Source organism: Mycteria americana, chromosome Z, assembly GCF_035582795.1.
Source record: "Mycteria americana isolate JAX WOST 10 ecotype Jacksonville Zoo and Gardens chromosome Z, USCA_MyAme_1.0, whole genome shotgun sequence".
NCBI classification, from domain to species: domain Eukaryota; kingdom Metazoa; phylum Chordata; class Aves; order Ciconiiformes; family Ciconiidae; genus Mycteria; species Mycteria americana.
In genome coordinates this window covers 70157381-70172142 of record NC_134396.1, presented here as the reverse complement: position 1 = coordinate 70172142, position 14762 = coordinate 70157381, and the positions used below count along the sequence as shown (strand labels likewise).

At 39.8% G+C, this 14762-nt stretch overlaps 1 protein-coding gene across 4 annotated transcripts in view; it reads right to left on the bottom strand.

The window, feature by feature from the left end:
* The window catches only part of PLPPR1 (phospholipid phosphatase related 1), a 135038-nt gene that overhangs the window by 62402 nt on the left and 57874 nt on the right, over positions 1-14762 (bottom strand). For all 4 annotated transcript variants that reach the window (XM_075527084.1, XM_075527082.1, XM_075527081.1 and 1 more), the window contains one exon: positions 10525-10633. Coding sequence is in view for 2 of the 4 variants with exons in the window: in XM_075527082.1 (XP_075383197.1) it covers positions 10525-10587 (63 nt within the window). In the remaining 2 variants the exon portion in view is untranslated. Of the gene's footprint in view, positions 1-10524; positions 10634-14762 lie in introns of those variants that run through there.

Below are 14762 nucleotides of genomic sequence, written 5' to 3'. Positions count from 1 at the left end.
TCATTATTATTAGAGTTCCTTCCAGGTATTCAAAGTCTACACCCCAGAAATAAGCCATTAAGTCATGACAAACAAAAGATTATTGATTTTTAGGGTAGACATGCAGCATTTAATAGATGGGAGAAGGCAATACAGGGATAATTCAGCCATTACATGACCAAATATAGCTATCCTTTACAGAATTCACCCTACTGAAATTGTGGCAAAAGTGACAGTAACTCCAGTAACAATTTCATCATTATTTCCAAGCTGCAGCATATTTTTGGTAGACCCCATCCATAATTACTGTAGAAACATAAAAAGTTAATAATGCTGTAGAATTATGAAAAGTTAATAAATGATTCAAACTTATTTTAAACTAGTAATAGCCTATCCCCACATTACATGGGCTCTCCCATTCATCTGCTCATGAGATCAGGTTGTGAAGGAAATGACGTGAGAAAGAAGTGTGTAGCAGGGTTTTGGGGTACGTTTAAAACTTTTGGGCCAGGCTCTTTGCACTGACCCTCTGCAAACATGCAGAGTCTTCACTGCAAGGCCACTGGAGACCACAGCCAGCCACGGGACTCTAGGTATGTCTAGTCCGATGCAGATCTTAATCCCAGTGAGTACTATAAACACATCAGCCGAAAGTAAGAGTTACAGATCATTATGAACAACCATTTGGTTTCTTGAACTGTGTAACAACTCTTTAAAAATTGACTATGTGCTTAGTAAAATATTGATTAATCATTTGTCTAACAACCATTTCTAAAAATCTATCTGCAACAGAAATCTTGACCATTAAATCAGTCTGTTTCAAGATAAAGATGCATCTTTATGCCTGACTCTTTAATTTAAAACCAGAGTATTCCAGGAAGAGCTAATACAATTTATCACTGTGTATTTATACCAAAGTCACTGATATCCTAAGTCGTATGAAGCCTGAACTTCTGAATCAGAAGTATTGTTTTAGGCATGGCATTAAGCTGAAAGATAATCCGAGAAGACTCACAAACTCTAAAAATGAGGGTCAATCTCTAATCATTGTTGTAAGCAACCATCATCACAAGTAACGATTTCATGTGTGTTAAGACCTGAGTGCCCATTTAGCATCATGTGCACAAGATGTAACAACTTTCAAAACATCGATTGCCAGCAATACCACTCTCTCACATACTTCCTGCAAACATATCTGCATATGATCAGTTTTCATATAGTCTCTTCAACAACCTCACTGAGTTCACAGCTGTGAACAAATATATGACACATGCAAAATTACCTGTGTGAGAGAGTATATGATCGGACTTTAGGAATGTGATCTGAGAACTAATTGTACTATATCCAACACCTCACAGAACTTCCTGGTGAAATACACCACTGAAGTGCAGTATGGCTATAAGGAAATATATCAGAGGAAAAAATGTTTACTGCTAAAATGCTGGGATGTGGGGATGGACTGAGGGGAAGTAGCAGGCCTCCCTTCAGACTGCCCCAGAAGTCACGAAATAAATCATGAAACCTGAGGTACACCAGCCAAGTGAGTTAGAAATACGGAAACATACAGTATTGTTTCTCCAGAAAGCTGTATTTTATTTATTTGTTACCATGTTCTGCTGCATTCATAATCACAATAGCTTTATTTATTTTGTGTTACTCAGGTGCTGGTAACTGGATTATCCATTTGTGCTTTGGAGGGAGAAGATACCGCAATTTAGAAGCTATTTGCTTCCCACACAAGGGCACCAAAATGTTCTGTCAGCAGCTTGAGGAAGTTCCAGGCTGGTGCAATACCTTAGGTTTGTAAAGGAAGCACAAGACTTGGCAGACTGATTCCTAAAGCTGGTCTTTAAACTCTGTTGGAATTTCTAGAGAGCAGAAAATGCCAATATTCTTTAAAAGCTAAATTGCTTGTATGAATCTCTTTGCTGTAAGACTGATCTTGATGACTTCACCCTTGTAATATGGCTAAAACAAACCCCTCTTTTCAATGCCTGGTCAGGAACCAGAAATCAAGTCCTTTGCAAGCCTGATGAAATTGGACATAATGCTTAAAGAGACCTATTTTACTTTTGAAAATTCTGACGTGAAAACCATTGTCAAAGTTTGCATGGGTTTGATATTGCAAAATACGCTTTCAGCATCTTGCTTTGCTCTGATGTCTCTCAGATCTTTCCTACTGATCAGTTCTGGGATGGCTTGACTGTTGTATTTAGGGTTACTTAGTATGGATTTGTGAGTCACTATTAATTCCTTTCCGCCCTTTTTAAAACTTCATGTAATTTATGCAAATTAAGTGTCATGCTAAATAAACGCAGGCATATTCCTACAGATCAAAGAAAAAATGTATGTTCACAGATGCAGACCAGAGGAAATGGTGCAGCTGTGTCACAGAGGAGTCAATAATATGATAATGCACTGCACCTGCAATGATCTCCAAATTTTCATATATCTGAGCAAATAAATAGCTCAACATTGTGTGCTTGGGAGAGAAAATATGAAAAGCCCTCAGGTCTTTGAAGTATGCAAACAAACAAAGAAAAAGTAACACGTCAGCTGCTCTACCATAATCTGCAAGAAATGTAAAAATCTAAGTATACTTCTGAAAAGAAAGGGGGGAAAAATTCAGCAGTAATTTTCACTGATAATATCACTCTGTTCCCATAGGGACTAGCTGCCCATGTTACATATTGTGTCATATGTATTTTCACATTGCTATCTATTTCGAGACTAATTAAAGTTGCCCGGTCATTGCTGGAAATACCTTCCATGTTAGAAGGCTTGTAGAGCCTGCTTGTAGAGGCTTGTAGAGTTCTGCATGTATAATACAGAAAACTTGCATGAATGGTGCCTGGTTTTATAACCAATTTTCTTAAAATCTCTATACAATCAATTCTGATTACTAGTTTTTCTAGCAGTAATCTACTAAAGCTATGTTTTTTTTAAACTTACAAATTGACAAAATGGATTTCTACTTAAGAAAACAAAGCAAGTTCAATCTCACTAACTGCTGCATAATTAAAAAAACACAACTCCTCCTCTTACAAACTTGGTTATATAGACCAACTTATTATCAACTGAAGTAGTTCGCAAAAGTGTTGGCTAGTTTCAGAGCACAGTGAAACGGATAAAGCAGTATGTTCACCACATTTTTCTCTACTACCAAAAGCATTTTTTTGTTACTCATAAAGACAAAGAATTGTTGGTACCTTTAATCTTTTCCTTGAAAACTGCACCAAATTCATTGGTGCAAACCCTAAGATGTTATTCAGGCTGTCAAAGGGATTATTTGTGACGGGAAATTTTCAGGATAAAGAGGGAGGATACAAAATAGGCTTCACGTGTCTGCAAGCAACAATACAATCCTTCTTTCATTTATGTTTTAAAGAAAAAAGCAGTAAAGCAGCTAATCCCTCTTGGGCAGTCCCTTAATGTTAATTTTAAAATGTCCTCAAGAAGCTAAGGAGTGTCAACTAGTAATCTGCTTTTTTCCAGAGTGGCAATTTTGGCCATGAGTTTTCTGTGCTTTTTGCCTAATTGTGAAGCACCTAGAAGGATTATCTTTTCAAAAAATATTTAGTTTATAGTCAGGTAATATGAAAGCTGCCTAGCAATTCAACAAAACTAATCCAACATTCAGGAGACAGCTATTCACTGAGATTAAGCCAATTTTACAATATGGAGTTGTCCAGTCATCTGGAACAAAGGATGTACGTGGTGGAGAGACAAAGAAAGCAAACAATAAGGAATGACTGGCAAATGGGGAACATAAAGAGACATTTAGAAAGAGCAACAAAGAGAAACAGATACATATGCTGAGTGAATAAAATAAGAAACAATGCATCCCAAGAAACAGAAGTGACTGAAGCATGGGGATTATGCAGAAACATCACGCTGCTACAAGAGGAGCTCCTCCGAATTTGCACAGCATCTGTCACCATCAATTCACACAGTCGGTCTAACTAGAGGATCTAATGACAGGCGGTTTATACAACACCAGCACATGACATGTCCCTCAGGGCATTTTGTCCTCATAGCATCCCAGAGGAGCAGCATAGCACTACTGCTTGCGTGGCACAGATGGAGAAACAAGGCACAGGGCTTTAAATAGCTATGTGCAAGACACCTATAGCAAGCGAAAGGATTGAGCCAGAACACACGAACCACTGGAAAATCCTTCTTTTCTGCCTCAGCAGGAAACAAAATCAAAAAGCCCTACATGGTGGATACTGGATACTGCTACAGAACAGAGTCACTGATCATTGCAACTATTTGGAAGTTAGGTCCACTTGGGATGCCTTTTTAGTTAATGTTTATATTAAAATCTGTCTGGAATTTTTTGGCATTTTCTAGGAGAACTGGACATTACCTCGCCAAAATTAAAACCTGTAATTTGAATATCCCAAACTGCGATCTATGTCCTTTCTGCAATTTTAATTGTACCATTAAAGCTCTAACGCAATCAGCAAGTTTTTCTTATGAGACAAATGACTTTTTTTTAAAGAAACACAAATAGAAAGTCACTCCCAATACATTCAATGCCTCTTACAAATGTTGCTTTGAGAAGTACAGCACACAGAAAGAGACATTTCACGCTCCCCAAACACTTCTCAAAATTAGAGGGCACCAGCCAGTACGCCCAAAGGTGCAAAATCTTTTGAGTTTTCAGAACACCTAAACAAAAAGTAAGAATAAAAAAAGTGCCACATATGTCATGACTGTTCTGAATTCACTTATTTTTCATAGCTTCCTAAGGCCTGCTGTGATGCTGATGACACAGGAGTTCAAGAGGCACTTGCCTCACTTACACAAATGATTTCAGTATTGCAGAAATTCTCCTGTTAAAGAGTAGTTCAGCTGTTGGCTTGACTACATTAAATACTGGCAGGAAAATGTAGGCAGGCAGAGAAAGAAGAATGCTTTCCTTCTGTGCTTCTGTAAGTTGAAATATTTTTTAATTATGTTTGAACTGATATTTGAAGATGATTCAATCTGTCCAAAACTAAAATAGCAAAAATTAAAGGAAAATTTACCCCACTGATTGTAGAAACAGAGATGCTATGAGGCTGTAACATAGCTACAGTTCAAATCAAAGTTTGCATCAGAATAGATGTAAGACTAGAGTTTTGTATTTTGCAGCATTTTTCTTTTTATTCATGGGGGGGAAGGGGACAAGAGATTTTTCTTACAGAATCTTCTGCTCTTTGCAATGCACTATATATCGAGTTGTCAAGAAGAAACAGTTTCCACTCTACCTGCAAAAGCTTTTCTGAGGGCAGAATAATGGATTTAGCATGAAAAAGTAGGATCTTCAGATGACAGAATTTGAAAGATGTCCAGTGTTTTAGGTTTTAATGGTGTTGCTTATTTGAGTCTGCCCCTACTACCTTGTCAATGCCAGGATTACAATAACCTACAATAAAGCACAATGTGGCACATACATCAGTCATATTAAAGTCACTTGGTATTCAGTAACTCTTGATCAGTTTAAGACAATTTAATTAAATCTGGTGCCAGAAAATTGCAGTGTTTTTGTGTGCAAAGACACACCTCAGATGCACCTGACTCCTTTAGAGGTAACTGTACTTGAAAATAAATCCTCAGAAAACTCACACCCTTAAACAACTCAAGCCCTAAAACCAGGAGGAGGAGGAGGAAAAAGGAAGTAGAAAGTGCCACATCAGCAGAAATTCCAGAATGAATTTCTCCTTTTATTATCTAGAGAGCCATTATAGTCATAACTGCTGCTGACTCAGAAGAGATGAGAGGGTTTTCTCTGGAGAAAAAAGAAGTGTTGCTTGCTTATTGCTTCTTTAAAAGCTACCATTCAAACAGACACAATGGCTCAAAAGTTGTTCACATGCTTTCTTCCTGCAGTCACATATAGTTGTGGGGATGCTGTTTACTCATAGTGTGTAACTATCCTTCCAACATTTATTAGAAAATGCAATTATCACACTGCATTACACTTCCTGTCACTAATGATAAGCATCAAATACACTGCAAAAGCAAGTATAATCACTTTGACCCACCAAATTCAAAGCCAGACTGTACTCAGCTCCCCCATACCCCCCTTGCATGAGTTTTGTCCTAGAAAGCTAACACTCAAAATGGGATGAATAAAGACAAAGAAAGACCACAACACATGGAAAGCACTGCTAGATCTAGACCTCAGGGCAGCTCACCAGTCCTCTAGGAAGAGAACTGGGATTCGCCACACTTTGCTCTTCTCCCATTTCTACACCTGACGTTGCCTAGATCTGAAGGAGCTTAGTTTTTCTGAAAATTTATTCCCTGCCTGCAGAAAATTGGGCCACTGTGTACAAAACACACCTCCACCAGTTGTGATTTTACCTTTCCCCACCTTCAACCAGTACACATGTGGACATTATGTGGAAGGATGTAACATAGCACTCCTTGGACCAAACCTTGCAAAGCGGGGTTGCAAAATAATGAGACAGCAGTGCTGAAGCGCCATTAAAGATGTTTCTAACAGCACTTTGTTGCGCATGTCCCAGCAGGTGAAGGAGGGAGATGGTCCACAAAGAGTTTTGGCAACAAATGCCACCATAAGCCAAAAGTATGTGAAAAAGAAAGAATATGTAAGAAATTTTTTCCTGTCATCCCAGATGCTGCTTCTCCTACTTTCTCTCATGCCTGCCTACAATCCATAAGACCACTTTAGTGATCAGTCCTGGCCATCAACAAATCCTCAAACAGGCTGCCATGCACTGTTTGCATTTGCTGGGATAGATCCAGGGCATACCAACAGCTAGGAGCTCTATAGCCTTTACTGCATCTTCTGGGTCCATCACTGACTCCAAAGGGCTCTGGAAGCTACTGGGGTAGGGCATCTGCTCTTTGCACTTCTGTTTAACAACTGTCAGCAGCTAGCAGCATTAGTCCTCATGGACCAGGTACTCAATGGTCCCTACACTGCTCAAAGCAGTGGCATGTCAGCTGAATGAGGAACAAAACTGGTCTCATCTTGTTGCAACCTCTTACATGTAAACCAAGGCTGAGAGAGAGCCTCCTGAAGGCTTCTTTCACTGATGCTGGCTGCAAACAATGCTGCAAAAGGGGACAGGGAAAAGGAGAATATTAGTCCCCTGTACTTCCTAATTAATTGCTTACGTGTTTAACAAAATGTAATATACCAAATCTTCTAGACATTTCGTGACAAATGCCAGACTATAATGATACCTCTTATAATAGAATAAAGAACCATCTAGAAAGCTGCCTGCATTATTTGGGAGAGGGACTCAGATTTGATAAGTGGCTAAAAATTAGTTTAATTATTCCCTGTTTAGCCTTTAAATCTACTCATAATATGACATTGTGTTTCTAATTAGGGACTGAAAATGTTGATTTAACATTTCTGTCATTACAGATTAGACATCACATGCTATCTCTATATTATTAAAAAGTTCATATTTTGAACATAAAAAGGAATTTGTAGAGTCTGGCATGGGTTTAAGTTTTTATAATGAGCCATTCATCTTCAGGTCAGGTTTCATAATAACTGCTACAAGTTAGTTGAGTGTGAGGAAAATGAAATGGAAAAAAATGGAAATGCGGATAACCGCTGAAATTGTAAGTGTCACATTTGTACAGACTGAAGCATAATGGTATTTAAAATGTCCAAACTGTTTGTGACACCTCGTTTCCACCACTGCCATCACAACTTCTTTGAATGCACACTGCATACTGGGCAGTTAGCAAATATCTACTGGCAGGGCATCTGACATGACAATCAAGGCTCAGCATTTTTTTATATATATACTCATATATATACAAATACCTCAAAACTATATATATATAGTTTATATATATATATTTAAAAAATAGTGTGTATATATATAAAAATTATGTATAATATATATATATAACATATATATTTTTATATATATACACACACACACTATATATGTATATAAATATATACAAATACCTCAAAACTTTTAATCACAGGACCACATTCCATGGAAGACAGTGGGAGAGGCAGCCCATTCTGGAGAACAGGCCTATGATAATATTTACTGACAATCTCTTTTCCGACTCACGATCATCTAAAACCTCTGCTGCTAGATTGTTTTTGCATGGAAAAAAGTTAGCAGGAAAGCAGGCAACATATTTTTAGCTGTCCTGCACGCACCTGTAGCAACTGCAGCCAGGTATCGCACAGCTAATCAATTCTCATAGTTGCTTCCAAACTACAAAAATAGGGCCCATGCTAACCCAGGCAATCCAGCACAGGGCTTGGTATCTGGGGTAGCTCATCTAAAAAGCACTTCCTCTAGCCTCAGAATCATGGCAGTAGGAAAAGAAAAACACCTTCAGTGTACCTTAAGATTTACAGGGACTTTTCAGACCGAATGGCTACTATCAATCATCCCTGCACTCCCAGCAGGAAATTAGATTTCCTGTTGTTTAATGCTACAATGCTTGACATAAGTCTGTGAATTTCTAGTTCCAGTAGTGCTACATTAAAAATCTATACTGTGGACAAAGAGGGGAAGAAATACATGTTTTCATCAAATGGAGCAGAGCGAACATCTTTTCAGACACTGCCTCTCTGCTTTTTACTGATTTTTAATTTAAAATTGTGTTTTAATCAGCAAGGCAAATACATGAAAGGACAAGGAAAGTACACTTACAGGGCAAAAAATTATTTTCTCTTCCTCCTGTAAAAAGATTTATTCTTATTTATTCTTATCTATTCTTATCTTCACATCAGTCTTGTCTACAGGAAGGACAATTTATATCTCTGTCATAGTCTGCCAACCAGGCTCATCATTCATACCTTTAGAGGACTAAAAATCTTCAGAGCTGCTTGTTTCAAGCAATAAATGTGAGACATCTCATTCCTGATGGTGTTTATTTGGTTTCTTCTGAGCTTATTGCTGTTTTTTCCTCATTTTTAACTTTTCTTTCTCTAGCTGATGGGATAAAGTAGTGACGCATATTCTCACTCAGAACAGCCCCTCAGCTTCCCCAGGGAGCAGAGGCAGATTCCCCAGGAAGCTGGACATCATGCCAGTGACAAATACCTGTGAAGCACTGCAAGGCTCAGCCACCTTCCCACACCGGTGTCTGCCATAGCTGCACCTGGGAAGGCCCTGTGCCAGGCTTTACTAGTGGTTTTATTATGCTTTTCCTCTGTCCTCATCTTCCAACCAGTTAGATTCCTCCTGCAAGGAAGGCCCATTCAAGTCAAAATGAAAACTACTACTTATATTAGATTAAGCACCCAGGGATCAGCTGATTGTGTTTTGGGGGCTAAGCTGGTAGTAGAGAAAGTTGGGAGTGTATATAAGCGAACTGTATCTCCTGGCTGGAGAAGACGCCATGAGGCGAGGACTCCAGGTGACTAAGGGGTTAGAGAGGTCCTGGGTACCACTGCATGCTTCTCCCATGTCCCTGGGGAATGGTCACTGCTCAGGAGCTCTGGAGAGCAACCATTCACAGTGCCCATTACGCCCGCTGCTGCAGCATGCTCAAACCTTTCCAAGATTTCAGTGGCAATGGGATAAGTCTTACACAACACCCAGTATTACAATTAGTCTTTTGACTGTTGTTAGTGCTTCTCTGGTGGAAGAGCGCAAGTCGCCTCATGATTTGGGCCAAAGAGTGAGTATTGCATCCAAGCTACATCAGACAGGTGGCTCTGAAGACGGTCAGTCACAGGCAGTTATCTCTTTTTCACCATCTAAGTTTGATGGAAGCTTTCATCCTCCTTGGAAACCCAGCATTGCCCCCCTTGCCAAGAAAACCATCCCAGCCTTATAAGCACCAGTTGAACATTAATTGATTTGGAAAATGATTCTGGTCAGTCTGGCAGTGTTAGCGTAAGTAAAAGAAGCACCACAAAAGAGCAGAGTAAAATAATAAGCCAATTTTAAAAAAAACTACCCTTAACAAAGATGTGGAGCCATACTCCACTGTCAGAACAACCACTCCTGTAACTTCACTGCTAGTCAATTCGCAGTCTTTGTGCTAGCCAAGCTCCTTCATCAGACTTAAAGGATGGGCATGCCTCACCTAAATTTTACGTTCCACCTGAACTGAAATCAGAGCCGAGTGTTGCTTCTAAGCCTATGAACCATTAGACTGTGAGATCAGGTATTTCCTTAAACAAGGTCTAGTCCTTGTGCAGCAGCAAGAGGGATACAGGTCTGAGGAAAAATGGGAAGATGAGCAGTCACCTGCTGCTGACCTGCAGCTACTGCCCATCCTCTACCAAGTACCACAGGACTAGCTTGTAAATCAGGTAGAGGCAGATCTTGAAACTACAGCATCTACTTGTTCTTGTGTGCTTTTACTTAAGATCTGGCTAACTCATGCAGGACTCATGCATTATGGAGGACTCACTCAGGACTCATGTTTTCAGGGGGACTTGATGGCACTGAGTATGAAGATAGATATTCATGTTATCAAGTAAGAAAGCATTATTCCTTGGCCAACAAAAATGGCCAACAAATGACTTAATTCCTGCAGGGCAGAGCTGCCTTTTATGTAGGCTTGACAACTGAATGCTGCACTCACCTCAACAAAGATGAAGCAGGGGATGATGGAATAACTTCTCTGGGTATTGTTTCCTAAAGCCATTTCTCATCACACTTCTTGGGGAGGCACTGTTCAAAACTTTATTATCCTGAAAAAGAAAAGACAAAGGTATTTCAGTACATTTAACTTTTTTGCAAACTCCACATTTAACACAACAAGGTTCGCAACATGGAGCACTGATATATTGGACCAGGGATACAGACTAAAAAGAACATCAAGGTCTAACTTGTGGTGGTACAAAATAACCTGAGAAGGCACTCCCTTTGCCGCACAAAAGCAAGAAACAGACACAGGTTACAAGATACATCATATACAGAGCAAAGAGCGATAAGGAATACAACTGTTTTCCTTAATTACAATTCACTCCCAAGCAAAGGCTTCTTCCCCAGGATTGTAAAATCACATTTTCAGCCCACTGTCCTGCCTACAGTGTCTTTTAAATCAAGAGGTTTTGGTAATTAACTTGTGAATTTCTACTTTAAAAGACACACTTATAGTACATTGATTGTACATGTGATCAAAATGTTTATCTGCATGGTGTGACCTGCTGAAGATGACAGCATGTCTTATGCACAAAAAAACCTAACAAGCAAATACAACAAAAATGCAATGAAGGACTGGGCCCTTGGGGCAGAGACTTTCTAGCCTGCTATAAATTAGTACATTAACCCACAAAACCCTACCTACTTAACATTACTTTGGGATACTGGCTATTCTAATTAACATAACCTTATAACACTCTGTGCTGAGGCACTTAATCTCTTTACAGCACAAAAAGTAGGAAAGGAGAGAACAGAAGACTAACACGGAGAATTTTTACTGAGAGTGCGTGTGCCTTTCTGCATGCATGAGGTAACACATCAAGAAGCTAAGTCTGGCTTAAATGATTTGAGAGAGAGGAATAGGCTAGCAGGGAAGAGGGGGCTGGAAAAGCAGCATGTAGCTCAGAGCTGCCGGTGCATGCTTGCACAGAGCATGAGACACAGAAGAGAATGGAAATCCTTTGCTATCAATTTTAACGTGAGCACATCAAGCAAGAGCACAGATTGAGGTGGGCCTGGCCTGACCTCAATGCCAACACTCAGACAGAAACCCTGCCCTGATCATAAGCATCTCCACAGGCCAGGGCCAGGGGGGAGGAAGGAGGTGAAAGCTGGTGTATTTTCCAGAGGATGTTTTGCACAACATCTTCGCCCGGCTCTTTGACCTCACTGGCACCTGGGTGGCAATTCAGGCCTTGGCATATGGAGCCTGTGAGGTTCACAAAGGGGTCAGTGCTTTCTCACCAGCTCTCAGCAGGTTTACTGGAAGAAATACTATTATCAGAGCACTGAGTTCAGCCGAGGTTATGAAGCCTGAGGAGCTGGACCAGCTGCCAGTGCTTGCCACGTGCACCCTGATGCAGGCTCTTGTCTTGCCACCTATGAACTACTTCAGGTATTTCTTATCTCAGCTCTTCACGATTTGACCCAGAGCTGTAAAATACACAATGTATATGATGGTTTTGGTAATACAGTTCTAGGCACAGCGCAGCTATAGTGTCCCCAGTGAAGCCACATTCTGCGTCAGAAAGGCTTCTGAACTATTAACCTTTGAAAAATGCAGTTCCAGGTCAAACAAAATACTCAGGAAATGTTACCTGTGACACGCTTCAGACGCTCCCATCCTACACTGTATCCCAGTTCTGAAATACAAATATTCTGGATTTTCAAAATACCTGTTTTTCCAAACATACTTCAACTTTACTTAGGAGATAAAATAGGTTTTATCTTAGAGGTTAGTGTTACTGTTCTTTTTTAAAAACCAAGCTAATCCAATCCCATTTGAGCTCTGGAAAAAATTTCCAATCATTCATTTTTTAACAACATTTTTCATACTGCCAGCTCTTGTGCCATGTGGCTCTCCTTTTAACTTGGCAAACACATGGTGCCCGGTAGAATAGTAGGTTAAAGAGTTAGAGCGGCTTACAGAGCATTATTCCACTAAACTCCTTTTGTATCCTGGAGCTACACTATCAGCACCTTTTTTGCAAATCCTGTTTTTCAAATGGCTTAGTGCAAAGATATTAATACCTCAGCACCTCCATGAACGCTTTCCCAGGTCAAACTCAAAAATAACAAATATTTTCCATAACACTGTCCTGTAACTTCAAGCCATGCCTTCAGTTCCAACTGCTGTGACTGCTGTGTGTTCCTAACCAAAGCAGAGGGCTGCAGGGCACCCAAGAATTTAAGAAACGTTCTCAACAGATGACTGAAAGCAACTGCACAGACCAGCAAAGAAGCTGAGGATTCTTAGAAGTCATATAAAATTACTTAATTTAATGCTAGGAGACTCCTGATATCATAAATATGTATCACTGTGTCAGTTCTTTTAAGCTTATTGTACACTGGTTTAAAAAACTGCATTGCCTATGGGAAAGCATTTTACATGTCAGCTTCTCTCCTATGTGATGACACATTCGTGTCAGACATAAGTAGTCAGAGACCAAATAGTTGCCTGATCAGGCCAGCTAATTCCCAGACTGTGGGAAAACTCTCAGCTAGCCTGTGCTTGTCATAGCAGGTCTTTTCATCAGCTCACTTGACAGAAAAGGAAAGGGGAGGAACAGTGTGATCTTGGTGGGAGCACCATCTTTTGTCTCTCTCCAGCTGGCAATGAGTCCTCTAGGGACACAGACAGCAAAACACAGATTACAGCAATCCCTAGATGCTTCAGTCTGCAGAGCAGTCAGAGATAACCCACTTTTTCCCAAAGAATCCAGGAATCATAATAAGATGTAAAACAAGTGTTTAGTGACAGTCTTGTTTTATAATCCATGAAGATCTCTTTGCATTGAACAAATTTTCATAGCGCAAAGCCTCTGACCAAAGGAACGGGAAATAACAGCTACAATACCAGCATCTCGTATTGCTTTCTCCATCTTTTATTTTTGTTTTTATCAATTTGACTCAATTGTTAAGGAACTCATGTTAGCAAAACTGTAAGAGGCTTTTTAGATCCCACTAGCTGTGACCTTTTAAGGCCTGGTATGTGAGCATTGCATAAGAGTAGAATTGGTCAAACCTACTCTAACTAATTAGGGACCACTGTAGACGGAATATTAATAATCTGGAGCTCTGGTATTATGAGGTGCTTCTACCCTTTAAACATTATATATAATTGTATAATACAACATTTGTGAATCAATTAGCATTAGTTAGTTCTAATCTTGCTCAATTTACCCCACATGCATTTTCAGAAAGGCCCTGAACTACAGTGTAGGAGGTTATTGTCTGACATCTCCTGGGAAAACAAGCGAAGACACAGAATATACATAAGTGACTTGAAAATTAACTGAAAAGGACAGCAAAGAAAAAAGAATTCAAGCTGAAGAGATTTTCTTGCCACAGGGATCCATCCAGGGGAAAAAAGAAGAATGAGAGTCAAAGAGTGGCAGAAAGAATAATGTTCTAAAAAAGGCGTTTTCTTACAGGTTACTAACCAGCAGAAGAATTTCTAAAAGCCCCATTCAGGTATGTTCTAAAGCTTTTTATGTCAGCACGTGGCAGACAGCAAAATGGACAAATCTAGGACAAACTAGCACTTGCTGATCCTTTATAGCATAGCTCCTGCAGCAGACACAGTACAGCTGATGGTTGTTCTGCGTTATTGGTGCTCAAACCAATTAATTGCTTGTCCGTTCCTCAGAAGACAGTGGTCACCCTTATGTTTTTTAAACCATGTCCTGCACAGGTGAGAAGAGAAGATGAACATTATGGCTTTACATATTGCTACAGTGGATATCTGGGCACCTGTGGAAAATACTAAAATCAACAATCCAGAAAAGCTAACAGGCACTGTTTATCGCAGTTTTTAACCTATGTTTCATTTAATCAATACCAATGCATGTTTCTTTTGCCATTGGCTCAGAGACTGCCAGCCTGAAATGCAGTAACTGCTGTGCAGACGAAGACAGCCGCGTAGCCACTGGCGCAGGTGGGACACCACTTCACTGCAGAATCCCAAATCTGCCCAGACCGGGGTGAGGAGGGCGACCACTGATCATCTGGTACCAGGATGTGACGCAAGCACAAAATAACGGATTGGATTTCCTGTCCCTCTTTATCTAGACAGTTTCATGATCTTTTCAGCAGCAGCTAACTTTGTTTCAAAATAAAATGTAAATGTTATATTAGAAGGAACACAACTGTGGTGTTTCTGTAACTATGTTAAAG